Raw genomic sequence first — 24104 nt, forward strand, 5'->3', positions numbered from 1 at the left:
GTTTAATGGGTACAGAATTTCAGTTTTGCAAGATGAAAAAATTCTGGAGATCGGTGGTACAAGAGTGTGAATACATTTAACCCTAACATTATTGAATTATACACTTACAAATGGTTAAAATGTAATTTTTGTTATGTGTTAAATACCACAGTTAAAAATAAAATTTAAAAATAGTATAATGGGGGGCGACTGGGTGGCTCAGTCGTTAAACATCTGCCTTCGGCTCAGGTCACAATCCCAGGATCCTGGGATCAGTCCCATATCCGGCTCCCTGCTCTGCAGGAAGCCTGCTTCTCCCTCTCCCACTCCCCCTGCTTGTGTTCCCTCTCCCACTGTCTCTTTCTCTGTCAAAAGATAAATAAAATCTTTTTAAAAAAATAAATAAATAAAAATAAAAATAGTATAATGGGGAAAGGGTGGGGCGGGGGGGAGGGTAGTTAGTTGTGACCAAGACATTACTTCAAAAAACAGCAATGAAACAATGACTGAGTTGGTGAAAAAATGATTGCACGGTGAAGCATTCAAAAAATTGATTTGCTATTAGTGTCTTCAAGAAATCCAGACACTTAAGCACTTACATTCATCAGAAAGGACAAATGATAATGTAGCTTTTAACATGAGACTTTTTATCTAAGTATAAGAGAAAATCTTTTCCTTTGGATTAATTTTTCCTTATCTGAGAAATCTTTTGGGAAGAGACAAAAAGCTTATCTTTCTTCTTTAGCATATGAATAAATAAAAGGAAATAAAAACAGCAAGGCTTATTATCTTCATTTCTTTTAATCTTGCTGAAAAATATTTAATTATTTGTATAAAAAATAAAATCATTGCAAGCAAAAATTTTAAAAACTCGTTTGTGGTAATGGTTGTAGGACTCTGTAAATTTCATAAAAATTGCGTGGGTGAATGACCAAGTGGGATTTATCCCCGGGCTGCAAGGTCGTTCAACATCCGCAAATCAATCAACGTGATACAATACATTAACAAAAGAAAGAACAAGAATCATAGGATCCTCTCAATAGATGCAGAAAAAGCATTTGACAAAGTACAGCATCCTTTCTTGATCAAAACTCTTCAGAGTATAGGGATAGAGGGTACATACCTCAATATCATAAAAGCCATCTATGAAAAACCTACAGCAAATATCATTCTCAATGGGGAAAAGCTGAGAGCTTTCCCCCTAAGGTCAGGAACGTATCAGGGATGTCCACTATCACCACTGCTATTCAACATGGTATTAGAAGTCCTAGCCACAGCAATCAGAAAACAAAAAGAAAGCAAAGGCATCCAAATCGGCAATGAAGAAGTCAAACTCTCACTCTTTGCAGATGATATGATACTGTATGTGGAAAACCCAAAAGACTCCACCCCAAAACTGCTAGAACTCAAACAGGAATTCAGTAAAGGGGCAGGATATAAAATCAATGCACAGAAATCAGTGGCATTCCTATACACCAAAACAAGACAGAAGAGAGACAAATTAAGGAGTCGATCCCATTTACAATTGCACCAAAACCATAAGATACCTAGGAATAAATTTAACCAAAGAGGCAAAGGATCTGTACTCAGAAAACTATAAAATACTCAGGAAAGAAATTGAGGAAGACACAAAGAAATGGAAAAACGTTCCATGCTCATGGATTGGAAGAACAAACATTGTGAAGATGTCAATGCTACCTAGAACCTACACATTCAATGCAATCCCCATCAAAATACCAACCACTTTTTTCAAAGAAATGCAACAAATAATCCTAAAATTTGTATGGAACCAGAAGAGACCCCGAATAGCCAGAGGAATATTGATAAAGAAAAGCAAAGCTGGCGTTATCACAATTCCGGACTTCAAGCTCTATTACAAAGCTGTCATCATCAAGACAGAATGGTACTGGCACAAAAACAGACACATAGATCAATGGAACAGAATAGAGAGCCCAGAAATGGACCCTCAACTCTAAGGTCAACTAATCTTTGACAAAGCAGGAAAGAATGTCCAATGGTAAAAAGACAGTCTCTTCAACAAAAGGTGTTGGGAAAATTGGACAGCCATATGCAGAAGAATGAAACTGGACCATTTCCTTACACCACACACAAAAATAGACTCCAAATGGTTGAAAGACCTAAACGTGAGACAGGAGTCCATCAAAATCCTAAAGGAGAACACAGGCAGCAACCTCTTCGACCTCAGCCGCAGCAACTTCTTCCTAGAAACATCACCAAAGGCAAGGGAAGCAAGGGCAAAAATGAACTATTGGGATTTCATCAAGATAAAAAGCTTTTGCACAGCAAAAGAAACAGTCCACAAAACCAAAAGACAACCGACAGAATGGGAGAAAATATTTGCAAATGACATATCAGATAAAGGGCTAGTATCCAAAATCTATAAAGAACTTATCAAACTCAACACCCAAAGAACAAATAATCCACTCAAGAAATGGGCAGACGACATGAACAGACATTTTTCCAAAGAAGACATCCAAATGGCTGACAGACACATGAAAAAGTGCTCAACATCGCCCGGCATCAGGGAAATCCAAATCAAAACCTCAATGAGATATCACCTCACACCAGTCAGAATGGCTAAAATTAACAAGTCAGGAAACGACAGATGTTGGCGGGGATGCGGAGAAAGGGGAACCCTCCTACACTGTCGGTGGGAATGCAAGCTGGTGCAACCACTCTGGAAAACTGTATGGAGGTTCCTCAAACAGTTGAAAATAGAGCTACCCTACGATACAGCAATTGCACTACTGGGTATTTACCACAAAGCTACAAATGTAGGGATCCGAAGGGGTCCGTGCACCGCAATGTTTATAGCAGCAATGTCCACAATAGCCAAACTGTGGAAAGAGCCAAGATGTCCATCGACAGATGAATGGATAAAGAAGATGTGGTATATATACACAATGGAATATTATGCAGCCATCCAAAGGAATGAGATCTTGCCATTTGCAACGACGTGGATGGAACTGGAGGGTGTTATCCTGAGTGAAATAAGTCAATCAGAGAAAGACATGTATCATATGACCTCACTGATATGAGGAATTCTTAATCTCAGGAAACAAACTGAGTGTTGCTGGAGTGGTGGGCGGTGGGAGGGATGGGGTGGCTGGGTAACAGACATTGGGGAGGGTATGTGCTATGGTGAGCGCTGTGAATTGTGCAAGACTGTTGAATCACAGTTCTGTACTTCTGAAACAATAATGCAACATATGTTAAGAAAAAAGAAAAAGAAGAAGATAGCAGGAGGGGAAGAATGAAGGGGAGTAAGTCGGAGGGGGAGACGAACCATGAGAGACGATGGACTCTGAAAAACAAACTGAGGGTTCTAGAGGGGAGGAGGGTGGGGGGGTGGGTTAGTCTGGTGATGGGTATTAAGGAGGGCATGTTTTGCGTGGAGCACTGGGTGTTATGCACAAACAATGAATCATGGAACACTACATCAAGAACTAATGATGTAATGTATGGTGATTAACATAACAATAAAAAATTTTTTAAAAGATGTGGTATATATACACAATGGAATATTATGCAGTGATCCAAAGGAATGAGATCTTGCCATAGGCAACAACGTGGATGGAACTGGAGGGTGTTATGCTGAGTGAAATAAGTCAATCAGAGAAAGACATGCGTCATATGACCTCAGTGATATGAGGAATTCTTAATCTCAGGAAACAAACTGAGGGTTGCTGGAGTGGTGGGGGGGTGGGAGGGATGGGGTGGCTGGGTGATAGACATTGGGGAGGGTATGTGCTATGGTGAGCGCTGTGAATTGTGCAAGACTGTTGAATCACAGATCTGTACCTCTGAACCAAATAATGCAATATATGTTAAGAAAAAAAAAAAGAAGAAGATAGCAGGAGGGGAAGAAAAAAAAATTGGATGGGTGAAATTTACGTATGTAAATTGTACATCAATAGAACTATTTTTAGAAATGCTCTAAAACAAAGACAAATCAAACTAGTATTTCATTCAAACAAATTCCTTATAAAAAATTAAAAATCAGGAACACCTGGGTGACTCAGTTGGTTAAACATCTGCCTTTGCCTTGGGTCATGATCCCAGGGTCCTGGGATGGAGCCCTGCATTGGATTACTAGCTCAGCGGGTAGCCTGCTTCTCCCTCTGCCTGTCACTCCCCCTGCTTGTGCTGTCCCTCTCTCTGTCTCTCTCTCACAAATAAAATCTTTAAAAAAATTAAAAATCAAATCATGCATCAATTGCTAAGAATGAAGCTAAGTACCTATTTCATCTCCTCATTACCTTACTATTACTGTACATTTATGTATTACAGTTTTTAAAATCCACTTAAGAACTCTGAAGTAAGCAAGTTAGCTATTATTACCTTGATAGAACAAGTCTTTAAAAAACTGGCAAATGGCTTGCCTGAGGATTTCAGGACTATTAAGTCTCTATCTGAAAAGCAAACTCAGTTCAGTTGAACCTAACTCTTTTCAACCTAACTGCTTCTTTCCTCCAAATCATTTTAAAATAAACTTCCCACCTACCATCATATTCAGGAAGACTTTGCTCTATGGCGAGAGCATTCATAAAGTCATCTAAGTTCACCATTCCACTTTCTGTAAAATAAAGAGTTGGATATGCACTCTGTTGTGTTTTTGCATAAAAGGTAAATTCATATTTTAATACAACTATGAAAGAATTCTCCTTCACTTCATCATTATCCTATTGAGTCTTCATATCTTGTTTCCCTAGATGAGTCTTTCTAAATTAGGTCAGTTCATTTCATTTCAACAATTACTCAACAATTTTTAAATATCTACTATAAAGTGCAATGGACTGGATTAGGCACTAAGTTCTTGATAGATATAGGAAAAAGGAAAAGTGCCCATATAGATGGACCATGAGAAATTTGAGTCTATTTCATACCATCATGAAAACCCAGTCAATATGCTATCCATTAAGATACCTTGAAAATACTAATCAGTCCTTACATACCCAAGTGTCCCCATATCTACCCCTAGTATCCAGCTAATCCAAATAATTATCTATTTTTAGATACAAACCCTCCACAGTGCTTATACCAATCCTGATAAGCAACATAAAGAGCTCAATAATTTTAGTAGCACCTATTCCTTAGATTTTTTTTTTAATCAAATCTTCTTTCTCTTTGCTTTAGCTAGGAAATTTTGTTCAGGTTCTAAGAATTCATTTCTAACATATTCCCAAGTCATTCTTTCCGCAAAATGTTGCCTCTGCCTTCTCTTCAACTGAACTTCTGCTATGGACAGTTCTTAATAATAAAACAACTTCTCTAATACAACAACCCTTCCTGGAAATTTAAACTCTGCATTGAATTTAGGCTGGTGACTGGGATATGCCATTTAACATCATCTAGATGCTAACTGCCTGCCTTCTTGTTTAAGTAGCACTAGCCCCAAATTCCTAGCTATAGCACTCCTTCTCCATTTTGGAATCTCCAATCATTTCTTCTTGGATCCTTAGGCTATTTGCTTAGAGATTTTTGTACCCCTTGGTTATTGTGGTCTTACCGCCTGAACCTACCTACAACTGGATCAGACTTCCCCAGTACCTGTCCCATACTAGCAGGCATAGCTAGGGATAGTCATGGAGTCTTACATAAACAATTGAGATATAAAAGGCTTAGCTTCTCCAAACCAATCCATTAGGTAAGACTTTCCGGGAACTTTTTTTTAATATACTACTTTCCATTTTTATATCTGTTCTTTTACAATCTTCTTTAGCCCATTCTGCTCCACTCCTAGTTGAGAGAACTTATTCCATCATTTAAAACTATCCCATAGAAGTGTCTATTTTCTCAAGAAGTTTGGCATTATTAGTCTCACCATTTTGAGTAGTGTCTGTCACAATCTTCTTGAACACTTTGTCTGATAAAGTAATTCCTATTGAAGGCAAAATGGACTTAAGTTCTTCTGCAGCGATGTAATTTTCTTGGAGCTTACTGATTGCTTCACAGATGTTTTCTAAATATACAAAATGTAAAGTACTATTCAGCAACAGAATTTATGTGTCTTAAGCAACAATTAGCACCCAAAATCTTTATCTAGTAGTCAGAAAGCAAGTTTTATCTACTTAATATTATTTCATAGGACTGCTTTTTTTCTTCATATTTCTGTTGTATCTTACATTATATCTAAATACTTCCTTTATAGTTCAAACAGAAAACAATATTGAAAATTCTATAAACATTTATAAACTACTTGTTTGGAGGAACAACTTGTTCAAGTGGCTCAGCCAATGCTGCTTGGTTCTGATTAAAATATAATGAATGAGTTCAAGAGATCAAAATATCAATGTGTTCAAATTCTAGGATTCCAAGCAAAAAATGAGAGTTCTTCCCCTTCCCATCACTTTAGTCTACCACGCTTTCAGTTCACAAATGTCAAAATGATAAAATTTTAGAAGCAGATATACATGGCCTCATGATAAGCCTCCTAATACGCACTGGGATGGGTATAATATCATTTTGGTGATATTCCAGCCAAAAATGCATAACCTGAACTTATTCATGAAGAAATACAAGGAAAACTTCAAATGAGGGACATTATACAAAATAACTAGTCAATACTCTTCAAAAGTGTCACACTCATGAAACCATCCCAGATCGGAGGAGACTAAGGACACATGACAACTAAATGTAATGTGTGATCCTGGATGAGACCTTGAACCAGACAAAGAACATTTATGGAACAAATGAAAAAAATCAAATAAGGTCTTCAGAATAGTAAATAATATTGTATCAGTGTTAATTTCCTTGTTTAGTGCATTTACTGTGGTTATACAAGATCTTAACATGTGGGAAAACTAGATGAGGAGTAAATAGGAATGTCTTTACTTTTGTGTAATTATTATGATTTTAAAATTAATGATTTTGAATGAAAAGTTAAAAATGTTTAAAATGTAAATCAAGTGACAGTCACATTTCATAGATGCTCAATTACCATCAATTTATTTTGAGAAGTTATACCAGATAAACTATTTCACACTTCTCTATACACAGAACATTAAGTATGGCAATGGTAGGTGATTTGATTTTAGTGACACCAGGAAGATAGGTAACCACTTTCTTCCACAGTCTTCTTCTACTCAATGGCTAAATGCCTACTACTCCATTATTCTTTTAGCAGGGTTTTAATTCTTCCTGGAATATATATATGTAAAATATATATTCCTCAGAAATAGGAATGGGGCACAGAGTAATAGTAGTGCATTGGTAAAGGAATCAAAATAAACACCATTGTGCCTCCTTAATAGAGCACACTCCCTTTTCAACTGAATTATTGAAAACATGCATTACTGTATAAGAATCACTAATATTTCACTAAGCACTCACTTTAGCAATTACATGTAATATGAAATGTAATAATAAGGTCACTACATTTCTTTAAAGAAAATAAACATAACTTCAGTAACTTCAGCTAAGGATTACAGGAAGGAGTATTTAATTAAGTTCCATACACAGTATTTCTGTGATAGAGGTACCACAGAAGGAAGAAAACATATATTGGTTGGGAAACCTTGCTCATCTTTGAGGAAGACCATAAATCCCTGGGTGGCTGAGATGTTTAATATTAATTTTCTCTTGATGTTCCCACATCCCTAAGAGATAATATCTGAAGTATTATCATATTATACTGGACATGGATATCATATATTTAAAATATGGAACCTGAGCAAAAATTTCACATAGACTTCTTACATACTTTGTTAAATAAATTATACAATAACTATTTCCAAAAGAAAACAGGCCCTCTATTTTCTAGGGAACTTGAGTGAGTCCAGTTAATCACTTAATAAGCTTCTTAGTCAAAGTTAGGCATCTGAAAAAGGGAGCATCTGGAAAGGCACAACGATCAAAACTACAGTGTTATATGCATTGGCCTATAGACCAGAAGTGGCAGTTATTCGAAAGTACTGACAATTGAAATGCATACAACTGTCTAATAACTGATTAATTCAGCTCGTTTCCGTGATAACTCAAGAACTCAAGGACCTAGATTTTGACTTACGTATATGATACTGACCCAGAGCATTTGTTGTAGCTTTTTCCTTTAATGAAACCTGTTTTAGGGGGCTGGAATGCCTTCTCAGAGTTGGCTTCTGAAGTTTGGGGATACTAAAAGTATCACTTTTATCCAGAGACTTTTTGAGGCTTGTAATACTCTTCAAGTTATGTGGTATAGACTTTGAGTCATGAATTTCAATCTTCTCTGAATATTTCTTAAAGTTTATGCCATCCTTTGAATATGGTTCCTGGAATCCTGTATTACTGCTATCAACCCCATTTAGGAATTTTTTTATTTGCAAAGGATTTTTTGATCTTTTAAATTCAAGGTGATCATTGTCCTCCATAATTTTATGATGTTGGAGGTTTTTTCTATTTAACTTTGGGAATAACGATGGTTCAAACAGCCTGGAAGATAAAGTGCTTTTCTTCCTATATTGTAGATAGCATTCTGATATTTTTGATAACTTTCTGTGAGAAGGAGATTCATCCAAGGCTGACCATTCCATAATTGCTAAGCAAGAGAAACATATTTAATTATTTCATTTACCTGTACAATTTGAAATCGTTCTTTAAAAAAAAAAAACAACTAAGTCCTCATGAAAGCTATTCAAGAAATTATCAGTTGCTTCAATACATAAAGTTAATATGTTAAAAAAATTACAGAGGTGGTAACCAAAAGATTGAACTATTAACTAGGTTAAATATAGTCTTCTGGTTTAATATATTTAAATTCTTCCATCCAGAGCTATTCAAAGTTACACTGAATCAAAAGTGATAGCCTCCTAAAGCACATAGTTCTCATTCCCCACTCTTTGCCAATTTTGAAAGATAATAGGCTGACATGTCAATACAGTTACAAATCCCTTAATTACGAGCATACCAAACTAAAAGGAAGTTGTAGTGGGGAAATTTTTATTTATAAAATCAAAATACAAATATTTACTCTCCTAAAGATTCTCAGTGCTTGTGGGGGGAAAATAACTTTTTATATAAATAATATCTTTAGAAAAATATTAATACAATGTCCACTAAGGCTTCATTTGTAAAGTCCACCTGATGGCTCAGAATAGTACATTACATTTGAATAACACATTTTAAAGTATTTCAAATGTTATACTACTTGATCCTCAAAACAACTCCATGAGCTCATCAAATAAATCAAAGAAAACCAAGAAACTTCAACAGAGTAGCAGTACAATCTTGACTATGAAGTCATTTCACTTAGAAAAAACAGAAAGTTTCTTAGTTTAGTGTGTGTTAAAATGAACAAGTAAAGGAAAATATTTGGATTTTAAATGTCTGGAAATCTTTTTTGAAATTAATTCATTTCTTTTAAGTTGCCATAGATCATTGTATTAGTTTTAGGTGTAAAAAGTTTGGAAATCTTTAAAGATGGTGATATGGATCTCTAGGTTCTATCAAAAAGAAATAGGCTAGTGAATGGGTAAAAGAATAAAATCTTTGACACTTCTGCTTTGGGCTAGGACACTGCAATAGGGACCAACTTTACCCTCAAGCCTTAAATAACTAAAAAATTGGACAATTTATGTGGGGGAAAAAAAAAACAGTTTTCAGGCATTGGACAATAGGCAGCACAGGACTAAGTAATCCTCTAAAGAAGGTAAACAGACCAGCTGGAAACCTTACAACTGCATCAGCTTACCTTCTGGATGTAGTTTCCATGCCACAGCATAGGAAAGTAAAACCTGAACAGAGCTTGATGGTCTGAATGAGTAGAGGAAACAGAGATAAAAGGAAGGCCAAAGAATCTAGAATATGGGAGTAGAGTGCCAAAGAAGAGAGAACTACTGAGTTCTGGAGATTAGCATTAACTCTTTGGCTGAGTATTAATCCGCACATACATGAGAAGATTACTACCCAACGACAAGGAAAGAATTACCAGAAAATTATAGGTAGAACAATTCCTGTAGCTCACTAGAATTGAGAATGATTTGTGATTCCATCAGCCAGAGCAAAAAGATCTCATAATACATGGGGCATTCAGTAGATTCATCTGAAGAATGCTGCCTTAGTAGTAGAGCTAAATTATATAAAAGCTGCTCTGAGATCATCATTAAAAAGCTTTAAAAAGCAAGCTTCAAAAGGACCCAACTGATTCCAAGTAATTCAACTGCATCAGAACCAAATCCAACACTAATTAAAGGAGCTCTAGGAGACTATAAAGCAACAAGTAAATTGTGAAGAGGGAGAGCTCAGGAAAATAACTTCATAACATTGTTTATGAACTCCTGGGTTCACCCTGAGCTACATGGATTTGACCCTAAAAAGTACACCATAAATTCTGAGAACAGAACTCTAAGATAAACCACCAGATTGGTCACTGGATGTCCCATATCTCTGAATAGTACTGTAAAGGCTGTGAAAAACAAACTGACATTGAAACTATAAAACACAGAAAATTGATTGAAACTTGTAGCCTGAATCAAACCAAGTCAAATTCCTGCAAAAACAAAATTTAAACATTTTCCAAAGGATTTAAGATCCACATTCTCATAACTTAATATTCAAAATGTCCATGATATTAATTCAAAATCACTTCACATATGAAGAACCAAGAAAATCTCAATCTGCTTTGGAAAAGACAACCAACAGATGCCAACACAACCAAGATGACAAAGATGTTGGAACTGTCTGATAAAGACTTCAAAGCAACTATTATAAAAATGCTCCAACACACAAAGAAAAAAACATTTTTGAAATTAATAGAAAGATAGAAAGTCTCAGAAAACAACATTAAAGACATAAAGAAGAACCAAATTATAATTTTCAAGCTCAAAAATATAATAACCAAAGCAAAAAAGAAAAAACTCATCAGATATGCTCAATAGCAAAATGGAATTGTCAGAGGAAGAGTTCATGAATTTGAAGATAGATCAATAGAAATTATCTGAACAAGCAGAGGAAAACAAGAATGAACAGAGTCTCAAACACCTGTGGGGCAATACGAAAGAGGTCTGATATTTGTGTCAGTGGAGTCTCAGTAAGGCAGGAGAAAAAGTGTGGTGGAGAACAAATATTTGAAGTTATAGTGGCAAAAAAACCTTCAAATTTGGCAAAAGAAAGATTCAAGAAGCTCAGTGAATCTCAACAGGATAAATTCAAAAAATCTACTCCGAAACAAATCATAATCAAACTGCCAAAAACTAAAGACAAATATCTTGAAAGCAACTAGAGAAAAACAACCCATTTTATGATTTGAATAATATCAGATTTCTCATCAGAAATTATGGAATACAGAAGTAAAAGAAATAACATTTTTAAAGTGCTAAAAGAGGAGCATGTGCCTGATTCAGTGGAGTGTGGGACTCTTGATCTCAGGGTTGTGCATTCAAGCCTCACATTGGGTGTAGAAATTGCTTAAAAAAAAATGCTAAAAGAAAAAGCTGTCAACCCAGAGTCCTATATCCAATGATAATATTCTTCAGGAATTAAAGAGAATAAAGATATTCTCAAATGAAGAAAAACTAAGCTAATTCATTTTTAGTAGATTTGCCCTTTTAAAAATTTAAAAGAAGTTATTCATGCAGAATGGAAATGATACCCAAAAGACATCTGGGCAGTCAAGAATGAAGGAAGAGAAATACAGAATAGTTAAGACCAGGTTAAATATAACAAACTATTATTCTCCTCTCGGAAGTTTAAAAGATGTTTGATCATTGAAAGCAAAACTTACAAACATTGTCTGATGTTTTCAATGTGTGTTATGGTAATACATAAGAAAACCACAGCATAAAAGAGGGAGGGTAAAAAGAGCTATATAATGGTAAAACTTCTATGTTCCACTTGAATTGGTAAAATATTTATATAAGTATTCTGTAAAAGATTAAGTATGTATAGGGTAATCCTTAGAACAACCACCAGAAACATGCAGAAACATAGTGAAAATACATACAAAATAAATTTACAAGCATACTAAAAATGTTCCAAAAAAAGAAGGCAGAAAATGGTTGAAAGCAGGAAAAATAGAAACAAATAATAATATGGTATACCTAGATCTGAATGTATAAATGATTACACTAAATATGATTTAAACACTCAGAGAGAAGAGTCCAAGATGGCGGAGAAGTAGGAGACCTTAGTTTTGTCCGGTCCCAGGAATTCAGCTAGATAGCTATCAAATCGTTCTGAACACCTGTGAACTCAACCTGAGATCTAAGAAAAGAATTGCTGCAATTCTATAAATAGAAAAGGGACCATTTTCTGCAAAGTAGGAGGTGCAGAGAAGTGAATCCGAGGCGATATATTGGAAGATAAACCACAGAGGGAGGGAGCCTCCAGAGGCTATATCAGAAAGTGATATAGCAGCAGAGCGCAAAATCAGAACGTTTAGAAGTCTGCTCCAGTGAGGGACATCCCTGCCTGAAAGGTGCTAAGGCAGCAAAGCAGGGCAGAATCCTAGGTGGGACAGTGTGGTCTCAGGATCCCTGGGGTGATAGAAAGAATAGGGGTGCCTGAGTGCAGCACAATTCCCAGGCATTGGAGCGGAGAAGCCAGCTGCAATCAGTGAGCCCAGGAGTGGGCTTTCAGCTTGGCATTGCCATAAACCACGAACTCTGGCACAGTCGGACAACCACTCTTTGAGCAGGGGCCCAGCAAGCAGTAGAATCATGGTGAGACCCACCTACCTCCCACAGGAGGAGCCATACCAGTCTGCAGGGTTTGGAGACTCAAAGCAGGGTTGCGTGCCCGAGATAGAAACGCTGGGTTGCAGGCTGAGCGAACACGGAGTGCAGACAGAGACCAGGGAGACAGGAGTGATTGACTGCTTTTTCCTGAGGATGCACTGAGGAGTGGCGAGGGTGGGAGCCCTCAGCTCCGGGGCTGGAGGTTGGGAAGCCGCCATTTTCATTCTCAACCTCTAAAGCCACACAGAAAGCCTTCAGGGAACAAAAGCTACATACAGCAATCTGGAACAACTTACTTAGCCTGGCCCCCTGGCAAGGGTGGTGCAGTTCTGCCCAGGGAAAGATACCTGAGAATCAGCACAACAGGCCCCTCCCCCAGAAGATCAGCAGAAACATCCAGCTAAGACTAAGTTTACCAATCACAAAGAATTGCAAACTCCAGCACTAGGGGAAAATAGTATATAAAACTTAATGGTTTTTTTCTCATGATTCTTTAGTCTTTCAATTTTAATTTTTTTCTCTTTTCAACCAATTTCTGATTTTATCTTTTTTAAAGTCTTTTTTAATTTTCATTTTTACAATTACATTCTTTCCTTTGATTGTATTTAATTATATATATATGTATATATACATATACACACACACATATATAGTATTTAATTATATATATGCATTTTTTTCTTTCTTTACAATTTTGGGATGTGGTTTCTTCTAACGAACAGACCAAAATACTCACAGAAGCTAGTGTACTGCTTTGCTCTCTTCACCAGACTGATTATATTCTCTCTTTTTTAAAGTCTTTTTTAATTTTCATCTTTACAGTTACAGTCTATCATTTCAATGTATTTAATTTTATTTTGCATATATTTTGTATATATATGTTATATATATACATAAATGTATATAAATTTATATGTATATATGTCATATATACATACATATATATATTTTTATAAATAAAATTATATTAAATATACATAAATATAAATTTATATATATAAACAATATAAATTTTTCTTTACAATTCTTTCTTTACAATTTTGGGATACAGTTTCTTCTAAAAAACAGACCAGAATACACACAGAATCCAGAGTACTGCTCTGTTCTGTTCCACTGTCTCACTATATTCTCTCTTTTTCTAAATTTTTTGTTTGTTTGTTTCGGGTATCTTCTGATCTCTTTAGTGTATATTTCTCTGGGGTGTTGTTGTCATTTTAGTATTTTGTTCTCTCATTCACTTATTATTCTCTGGACAGAATGACAAGACAGAAAAACTCACCTCCAAAAAGAGAACACGAAGAAGTACCAACTGCCAGGGACCTAATCCATATGGATATAAGTAAGATGTCAGAAGTAGAGTTCAGAATAACCATTATAAAGATACTACCTGGGCTTGAAAAAAGCATAGAAGACACTAGAGAATCCCTTTCTGGAGAAATAAAAAAACGAAAATTTAACCAAGTCAAAATCAAAAAGGCTATTAATGAGATGCAATAAAAATTGGAGGCTCCAACTGCTAGGATAAATGAGGCAGAAGAGAGAATTAGTGATATAGAAGACAAAATGATGGAGAATAAAGAAGCTGAGAAAAAAAGAGATAAACAACTACTGCATCATGAGAGGAGAATTCAAGAGATAAGTGATATCATAAAGTGAAACAATATTAGAATAATTGGGATCCCAGAAGAGGAGGAAAGAGAGAGAGGGGCAGAAGGTATATTGGAGCAAATTATAGCAGAGAACTTCCCTAATCTGGGGATGGAAACAGGCACAGAGAACCCCCCTCAAAATCAATAAAAAATAGATCAACACCTCGACATATAATAGTGAAGCTTGCATAATCTCAGAGTCAAAGAGAAAATCCTGAGAGCAACTCAGGACAAGAGGTCTGTAACCTACAAGGGTAGAAACATTAGGCTAGCAGTAGACCTATCCACAGAGACCTAGCAGAACAGAAAGGACTGGCATGATATATTCAGGGTCCTAATGAGAAAAATATGCAGCCAAGAATAACTTATCTATCAAGGCTGTCATTCAAAATAGAAGGAGAGATTAAAAGCTTCCAGGACAAACAGAAACCAAAAGAACTTGTGATCATTAAACCAGCCTTGCAAGAAATATTAAAGGGGATCCTTTAAGCAAAGAGAGAGCTCAAAAGTAACATAGATCAGAAAGAAACAGAAACAATATACAGAAACAGTGACTTTATAGGTAATACAATGGCACAAAACTCGTATCTTTCAATAGTTACCCTGAATGTGAATGGGCTAAATGCCCCAATCAAAAGATTCAGGGTATCAGATTCGATAAAAAAGCAAGACCCATCCATATGCTGTCTGCAAAAGTCTCATTTTAGACCCAAAGACACCTCCGGATTGAAAGTGGGGGGTAGGAAACCATTTGTCATTCTAACGGACATCAAAAGACAGCTGGGGTGGCAATCCTTATATCAGACAAATTAGATTTTAAACCAAAGACTGTAATAAGAGATGAGGAAGGATACTATATCATAATTAAAGGATCTATCCACCAAGAAGATCTAACAATTGTAAATATTTATGCCCCTAATATGGGAGCAGCCAATTATATAAACCAATTAATAACAAAATTAAAGAAACACATTGATAATAATACAATAATAGTAGGGGACTTCAACACCCCACTCACTGCAATAGACAAATCATCTAAGCAGAAGATCAACAAGGAAACAAGGGCTTTGAATGACATACTGGACCAGATAGACTTCACAGATATATTCAGAGCATTCCATCCCAAAGCAACAGGATACACATTCTTCTTGAGTGCATATGGAACATTCTCCAGAATAGACCACATACTGGGTCACAGATCAGGTCTCAACCAGTACCAAAAGATTTGGATCATTCCCTGCATATTATCAGACCACAATGCTTTGAAACTGGAACCCAATCCCAAGAGGAACTTTAGAAAGAACTCAAATACATGGAGGCTAAAGAGCATCCTACTAAAGAATGAATGGGTCAACCAGGAAATTAAAGAAGAATTTGAAAAATTCATGGAAACAAATGAAAATGAACACAACTGTTCAAAACCTTTGGGATGAAGCAAAGGCAGTCCTAAGAGGGACGTATATAGCAATACAAGCCTTTCTCAAGAAACAAGAAAGGTCTCAAATACACAACTTAACCATACACCTAAAGGAGCTGGAGAAAGAATAGCAGATAAAGCCTAAACCCAGCAGAAGAGAAGTAATAAAGATTAGAACAGAAATCAGTGCAACAGAAACAAAAACACACACACACAGACAAAAAAAAAAAAAAAAACCAGTGGAACAGATCAATGAAAGTAGGAAAGAATTAGTATGATTGATGAACCCCTGGCCAGACTTATCAAAAAGCAAAGAGAAAGCACTCAAATAAATAAAATCATGAATGAAAGAGGAGAAATCACAACCAACACCGAAGAAATACAAACAAATATAAGAACATATTATGAGCAACTATATGCAACAAATTAGGCAATCTGGAAGAAATGGATGCATTCCTAGAGACATATAAACTACCAAAACTGAAACAGGCAGAAATAGAAAACCTGAACAGACCCATAACCAGCAAGGAGATTGAGGCAGTAATCAAAAATCTCCCAACAAAGAAGAGCCCAAGACCGGATGGCTCCCCAGGAGAATTCTACCAAACATTTAAAGAAGAATTAACACCTATTCTTGTGAAGCCGTTTTTAAAAAACAGAAATTGAGGGGCGCCTGGGTGGCTCAGTCATTAAGCGTCTGCCTTCAGCTCAGGTCATGATCCCAGGGTTCTGGGATCGAGCCCCACATCGGGCTCCCTGTCCGCGGGAGGCCTGCTTCTCCCTCTCCCACTCCCACTGCTGTGTTCCCTCTCTCACTGTCTCTCTCTCTCTCTCTGTCAAATAAATAAATAAATCTTTAAAAAAAAAAAAAAACAGAAATTGAAGGAAAACTTCCAAACTCTTTCTATGAGGCCAGGATTACCTTGATCCCAAAACCAGACAAAGATCCCACCAAAAAGGAGAATTACAGACCAATATCCCTGATGAACATGGATGCAAAAATTCTCACCAAAATACTAACCAATAGGATCCAAGAGTACATTAAAAGGATTATTCACCATGACCAAGCGGGATTTATTCCTGGGCTGCAAGGGTGGTTCAAAATCCACAAATCAATGTGATACAATACATTAATAAAAGAAAGGACAAGAATCATATGATCTTCCCAATAGATGCAGAAGAGGAGTTTGACAAAGTATAGCATCCTTTCCCGATTAAAACTCTTCACAGTGTAGGGATAGAGGGAACATACCTCAACATCATAAAAGCATATATGAAAAGGCCACAGTGAATATCATTCTCAATGGGAAAAAACTGAGACCTTTTCCCCTAAAGTCAGGAACACAGCAGGGATGTCCACTATCACCACTGCTGTTCAACATAGTACTAGAAGTCCTAGCCTCAGCAATCAGACAACAAAAAGAAATAAAAGGCATCTGAATCGGCAAAGAAGAAGTCAAACTCTCACTCTTTGCAGATGATATGACACTGTATGTGGAAAACCCAAAGACTCCACCCCAAAATTCTTAGAACTCATACAGGAATTCAGCAAAGTGGCAGGATATAAAATCAATGCACAAAAATCAGTGGCATTTCTATACACTAATAGTGAGACAGAAGAAAGAGAAATTAAGGAGTGGATCCCATTTACAATTGCACCCAAAACCATAAGATACTTAGGAATAAACCTAAACAAAGAGGCAAAGGATCTGTACTCAGAAAACTATAGAACAATCATGAAAGAAATTGAGGAAGACACAAAGAAATGGAAAACATTCCATGCTCATGGATTGGAAGAACAAATATTGTTAATATGTCTATGCTACCTAGAGCATTCTATGCATGCAATGCAATCCCTATCAAAATACCAACAACTTTTTTCACAGAGCTGGAACAAAGAATCATAAAATTTGTATGGAACCAGAAAAGACCCCAAATAGCCAAAGGAATGTTGAAAAAGAAAATCAAAGCTGGGGGCATCACAATTCTGGAAGTCAAGCTCTATTACAAAGCTATGATCATCAAGACAGTATGGTATTGGCACAAAAACAGATACACAGATCAATGGAACAGAATAGAGAGCCCAGAAATGGACCCTCAACTCTAATGGTCAACTAATCTTTGACAAAGAAGGAAAAAATATCCAGTGGAAAAAAGACAGTCTCTTCAACAAATGGTGTTGGGGAATTTGGACAGCCACATGCAGAAGAATGAAACTGGACCATTTTCTTACAACATACACAAAAATAGACTCAAAATGGATGAAAGGCCTAAAAGTGAGAGGAGAACACAGGCAGCAACCTCTTCGACCTTGGCCACAGCAACTTCTTGCTAGACACCTCTCAAAAGGCAAGGGAAGCAAGGGCAAAAATGAACTATTGGGATTTCATCAAGATAAAAAGCTTTTGCACAGCAAAGCAAAGAGTCGACAAAACCAAAAGGCAACCAACAGAATGGGAGAAAATATTTGCAAATGACTTATCAGATAAAGGGCTAGTATCCAAAATCTATAAGGAACTTATCAAACTCAACACCCAAAGAACAAACAATCCAATCAAGAAATGGGCAGAAGACATGAACAGACATTTCTGCAAAGAAGATGACCAAATGGCCAACAGACACATGAAAAAGTGCTTAACATCACTCAGCATCAGGGAAATACAAAACAAAACCACAATGAGATACCACCTCACACCAGTCAGAATGGCTAAAATTAGCAAGTCAGGAAACGACAGATGTTGGCGAAGGATGCGGAGAAAGGGGAACCCTCTTACACTGTCAGTGGGAATGCAAGCTGATGCAGCCACTCTGGAGAACAGTATGGAGGTTCCCCAAAAAGTTGAAGATAGAACTACCCTACAATCCAGCAACTGAAGTACTAGGTATTTACCCCAAAGATACAAATGTAGTGATCAGAAGGGGCACATGCACCCCAATGTTTATAGCAGCAATGTCCACAATAGCCAAACTATGGAAGGGCCCAGATGTCCATCGACAGGTGAATGGATAAAGAAGATGTGATATATATATATATATATATACAATGGAATACTACTCAGCCATCAAAAAGAATGAGATCTTACCATTTGCAATAACGTGGATGGAACTATAGGGTATTGTGCTGAGCGAAGTAAGTGAATCAGAGAAAGATAATTATCATATGATCTCACTCTAATGTGGAATTTAAGAAACAAAATAGAGGATCATTGGGGAAGGGAGGAAAAAATAACACAAGACAAAATCAGAGAGGGAAAGAAGCCATAAGAGACTCTTAACCATAGGAAACAAACTGAAGGTTGCTGGAGGTGAGGGGAGTAGGGGCATGGAGTAACTGGGTGATGAACATTAAGGAGGGCACATGATGTAATGAGCACTGGGTGTTACATAAGACTGATGAATCATTGAAGTGTACCTCTGAAACTATTAATATGCTATATGTCAATTAACTGAATTTAAATTAAAAAATAACATTGAAAAAATGATTTAAACACTCCAATTAGAAGAGATTATTAAAATAAATACAAAAATATCACCCAACTCTATGTGGTTTACAAAAACTTCAAATATGTGATATAGGAATGTTAAAAGTAAAAGGATAGAAAATATATACCATGTACGCACTAATCAAAAGAAAACTGGAGTTATATTAGAATCAGAACAAGTAAGCTTCAGAGAAAAAATTACCAGTGATTACATACATACTATATAATGATAAAAGAGTCAATTCACAAAGAAGAGAAAACTCTCCTGGGGTGCGTGGGTGACACAACTGGTTAAGCATTCAACTCTTGGTTTTGGCTCAGATCGTGATTTCGGGGTCATGGGATTGAGCTCTGCAGGGGGCTCCATGCTCATCGTGGAGTCTGCTTGAGTTTCTCTCTCCCTCTCTTTCTGCCCCTCCCCCCACATGTGTTTTCTCTCTCTCTCTCTCTCTCTCTCAAATAAATTAATAAATCTTAAAAAAAAAGAAGATATAACTATCCTAAATGTGAGTTCACCTAGTAACAGAGCTTCAAAATGCATGAAACAAAACCTGACAAAACTGAAAGGAGAAATAGACTAATCCACAATTATATTTGGAGACAAATTCCTTTCTCCATAATAGAACTGGTAGAAAATTAGCAAAGATACAGAAGAAATGAATAACATAAATTATTAGAATCATGCATGTGAGTGGGTATGTGATTATTAGTAATATCTATGTAAGAAAAAAATTAATGAAAAAATTCTAAACCAAAGACAAAATTAGAATTCAAAATAAACTTTGAAACTTTCAGGTAATGACAGCAAATTGAACAGCCTTCAAAAACCCCATTAAAACTAAAAGAATTTTAAAACATCATAAATCTATAATAATAAAAAGAACAGGTAAAAAAACAACTGCAATTAAATTTTAGAAGCTGGAATGTTGATGAACTTAGTAGACCTGAAAAGGCTGAACCATAAAGCAGAATGTGGAAAGCCAACAAGCAACCCAATTCATAACACAAAACCTCCAAATGCTCATAAGTTAGTAGCATTTAGATACCTTTAAAAGTGAGGGTAAGAATGAAGCTAAAAATAAAGAATTGGATAAAAGTCCATTTAAGTAGTAGTTTGATACCTAGATTCCCTTCATACAGCCAGATGGTTGATTTTTCTCCTACTCCAGCAAGAGACTGACAATTTATCAGAGAGGGTTAAACACAGGATCTCTGGAATTATGGAATACTAAACACAATAGAGGGTAGGAGTATTATATGGAAAAAGAGCAGGGAGGTTACATTGAATAATGGGAACTCCAGTCTTTTGTCTCATTTAACACCTGGAAGTTTAGTAAGCAAGGCTAAACCTCCAGGAAGGATATAAGAAACTTCTTTGAACACTCTGGCCATCAAAAGGAAAAATATCCTAAAGATAGTAATATCAAGGGTTTTCTATGCAAAGAACCCAGCCAGATCACCCTCTAGCAGGGTTTCTCAAACTCAGCAGTACTAGCATTTGGAGATGGATAATTCTTTATTGAGGGGGGCTGTCCTGTGTATTGTAGGATATTTAGAAGCACCCCTGGCCTCTCATCACCTGATGCCAGTAACACAGATTGTGATGACCACAAACGTCTCCAAATGCTGCCACATGTTCCTGGGGGAGGGAGGAAAGAGAGAAAAAAAATCCCCAAATCACCTCTGGTTAAGAACCACTATTCCACAGCTCAGAGTCAGCTAGTTCCACCCTCAATCTCAGAGTTTCCAAACAGCTTTTAGCTTACCATTCTCAAATCTGAGAACAGAGCAATTTTTGGAAATTTAAAACCTACAAGTGAAAAACTAAATAGAAGCACTGGAAGATAAATTTAAGGAAATCTCTCAGAAAGCATAACAAAGAGACAAGAGAAAAGGGTTTTTTTTTTTTTTTTTTTTTTTAAAGGAGGGGCGCCTGGGTGGCTCAGTCGTTAAGCATCTGCCTTCGGCTCAGGTCATGATCCCAGGGTCCTGGGATCAAGCCCCGCATCAGGCTCCCTGCTCAGCGGGAAGCCTGCTTCTCCCTCTCCCACTCCCTCTGTTTGTGTTCCCTCTCTCGCTGTCTCTCTCTCTGTCAAATAAATAAATAAATCCTCCAAAAAAGAATCAATCCAGAATATCAAATATCCAAATAACAAGAGTTTCACAGAAAAATAGAGGAAAGGAAATTAACAAATTATTTTAATTTTCCAGAATCAGAGGACACTGTATCCAACACAATCACAGCAAAGAAACTTATTTCAAGGTACACCACCATGAAATTTCACAGCACTATATACAACGAAAATATCCTATAAGCTTGCAAAAACAAAAACCGGTTTCATACAAAGAGTCAGGAGTCAGAAAATTTTGGACATCAACAGCAATATTGAAAACTAGAAAATCCAGAAAATTTACAATCTAGAATTCTATACCCAAACTATCAATCAAATGTGAAGACAGAATTTGATACAGGAGGAGAGAAGTGAAAAATCTCCAGAATGTTAATGACGAAAGATCCCAGGATGACAGATGCACACAAGATGTAGAGGGAAACAAATCCATACTGAAGAACATCAGAATACTCTAAGGAAGATTTCCTCAAGAAGACAAAACTAATAGAATACCTGGTGCATGCAAACTTATGGAGAGGATACTTGGATAGTTGGCAGAATTTAGGGTTCAATCAGCAATAAATATACTTATTTAAAAATCAAGCAAATAGGGGCACCCAGGTGACTCAGTCAGTTAAGCGTTTGCTGGACTCTTGATTTTGGCTCAGGTCATGAGATCGAGCCTCATGTTGGGTTCCAAGCTGGGTACGGAGACTGCTTAGGATTCTCTCTTTCTTTCTCTCCCTCCCTCTGCCCCTCCCCCTCATCCCCTCTCAAAAAAATAAATAAATAAAATATTTAAAACCAAGCAAATAAATAAGACAATTATTAATTCAAAGAGGGAAAAATTTGCAGAGAAAAAGAAAGTAGCTACAAGATACTTACTATATAGCTCAGCTGTGAATAGTGTTTACATAAATATATTAGCATAAATACTGAATTAAAACTTAATCAAATTACCTTGTAACTATATTGGGAGTGTGAATAGGTATGGGAAGAGTAAGTAGATGTGATGGAGACAACGAAGATGAAACAGAGCTAAATCCTTATTTTTCATATTAGGAAGTTTACTACATCTACCCCAAATTTTAAAAATCAACAAGTAACAATACAAACATGTTATTTATAGTCATGAAGACAAATGTCAAGTAATCATCTAAAACATCTAAAATGTTTACCTCTGGAGATGCTGAGGAAAGGATCAGGCGACTGGCTGCTTTATTTGCAGTAAGCTTATTACAACTATATAATTCTTAAAATTATATATATAGATAATCTTGATCAAAGGATATTTGAACAAATTAGAGAAAGAATAAGGAATGACATGATGTGATTGGAAGAGTTAAAAAAAACGTATTTAATGAAGGAAAACTGAACTAAATCATGAATGATAGTGAAGAATATACTAAAAATGTTTAACTATCAATGTCAGGATGTCAGAATGACCCACAATTTGCAAATTAAATATCTTTCTTCAGTGTTACTAATTTGTTTTAAAGTTTACTTTGTGTTGTAAAATATTAAGGGAGATAAAAGTAGAAAATTATGAGATAGTTATATAACCAATTTTAATTAGTATATTTAGAGTATTAAACTTTTATCTCCCTAATTTAAAAGTTAGAGCAATGGTTTCAGAGAAGGCTTTTAAAACTCGTATGATGAAACCTATAAATTAGGGTTTAAGGACAATTTATTTATAAACAAAGCTTGTTATAGCAACAAGAGCTCACTTACAAAAATCCTCATACTGGTGCTGTAGTTCATCCAAAGTAAATATAATATCTCTAATATCCACCCTGTGGTTACCTGTAATAGAAAGAATAAGTTCAAATACTGTATTTCTCTTTTGAACACAAATATTACTTTCAACCTATTCTAATATGAAAATAACACAGAGATGTGTGGAAGGAGATGGGGAGAGCCAGCTATTACAGGTTTTGAATAATACCTGGAATTGTGAATTAATAACTCAGTACACACTGAAACATAAGACTAAGACCATTATTTTCTTTTCTCCTTAATAAAAGGGTTTCCCATCAAAAGAAATTAGTCACATTTTAAGCCCCAAAGCTAGGTAATGAAGATAATATTTTAATAAGCAGTTTTTTGAGAGTTTACCATAGGTAGAATTTCAAGTTTTAACTCTTACCTTCCTCACTAGATCATGAGCTCTTCAAGAGCAGAGAATGTCATTTGTTTCCCCAATGCCTCGCAAAGTATCTACTTCCCAACACTTAAAAATTATTTTTGAATGAATAAAATATACTGAAGGCTGTAAAGAATAATGCAATGTCTACACTGTGGATAGCAGAAAACCACTTACTTAGGACCTTATAGGTGCCCAGCACTCTCATAATTATGACTTCCTACCATTCTTGCCCTTGCCTCTTTCTAAGACCATTTTCCTTCTTGGGCAGTGCATGACAGAGGATGGGTTCAGAGGCAGTGACCTTAAATAATGTCATTCCAATTGTGCACAGAGGTAGAAAATGCTTTTCCCAACAGTTCTTGCCTCCAAATGCTTGAGTTTGCTTGACATCCAAGGTGAAAAAGACCAGGAGTTGACTTATCTACCTATAAAAATACTAGGTTTATTCTTTAGTCTATGCATAAGAGATCAACTCCTCAATTATATGCATAAGCGAAGACCCTGAAAAAAAGATGCAAGCTTTTAATGTGCCTTCTGAGTCAAAGAAGAATTATACACAATATACTTTTGGTGTTGGGTAGGTTTGATTCATTCTGATTCTTGAAAATTGGTAAGCTATGTCAGTTGCTTTTAAATTACTGCA

The 24104-nt window shown here is 36.1% G+C and overlaps 1 protein-coding gene across 1 annotated transcript in view; it reads right to left on the bottom strand.

Moving 5' to 3' along the window:
- LOC114196718 (EF-hand calcium-binding domain-containing protein 13) overlaps positions 1 to 24104 on the bottom strand; it is a 116145-nt gene that overhangs the window by 62438 nt on the left and 29603 nt on the right. The window contains exons 4-10 of the mRNA XM_088027058.1: positions 23047 to 23118; positions 20968 to 20978; positions 12654 to 12886; positions 9671 to 9732; positions 8009 to 8518; positions 5825 to 5962; positions 4505 to 4576 (exon numbers count right to left, since the gene is read on the bottom strand). Coding sequence (XP_087883184.1) covers positions 4505 to 4576; positions 5825 to 5962; positions 8009 to 8518; positions 9671 to 9732; positions 12654 to 12886; positions 20968 to 20978; positions 23047 to 23118 — 1098 coding nt within the window. The remainder of the gene's footprint in view (positions 1 to 4504; positions 4577 to 5824; positions 5963 to 8008; positions 8519 to 9670; positions 9733 to 12653; positions 12887 to 20967; positions 20979 to 23046; positions 23119 to 24104) is intronic.

The sequence above is a fragment of the Eumetopias jubatus genome, unplaced genomic scaffold (genome assembly GCF_037043125.1).
Source record: "Eumetopias jubatus isolate StellerSeaLion01/CBP00866 unplaced genomic scaffold, mEumJub1_p1.0 scaffold_10, whole genome shotgun sequence".
Classification (NCBI taxonomy): domain Eukaryota; kingdom Metazoa; phylum Chordata; class Mammalia; order Carnivora; family Otariidae; genus Eumetopias; species Eumetopias jubatus.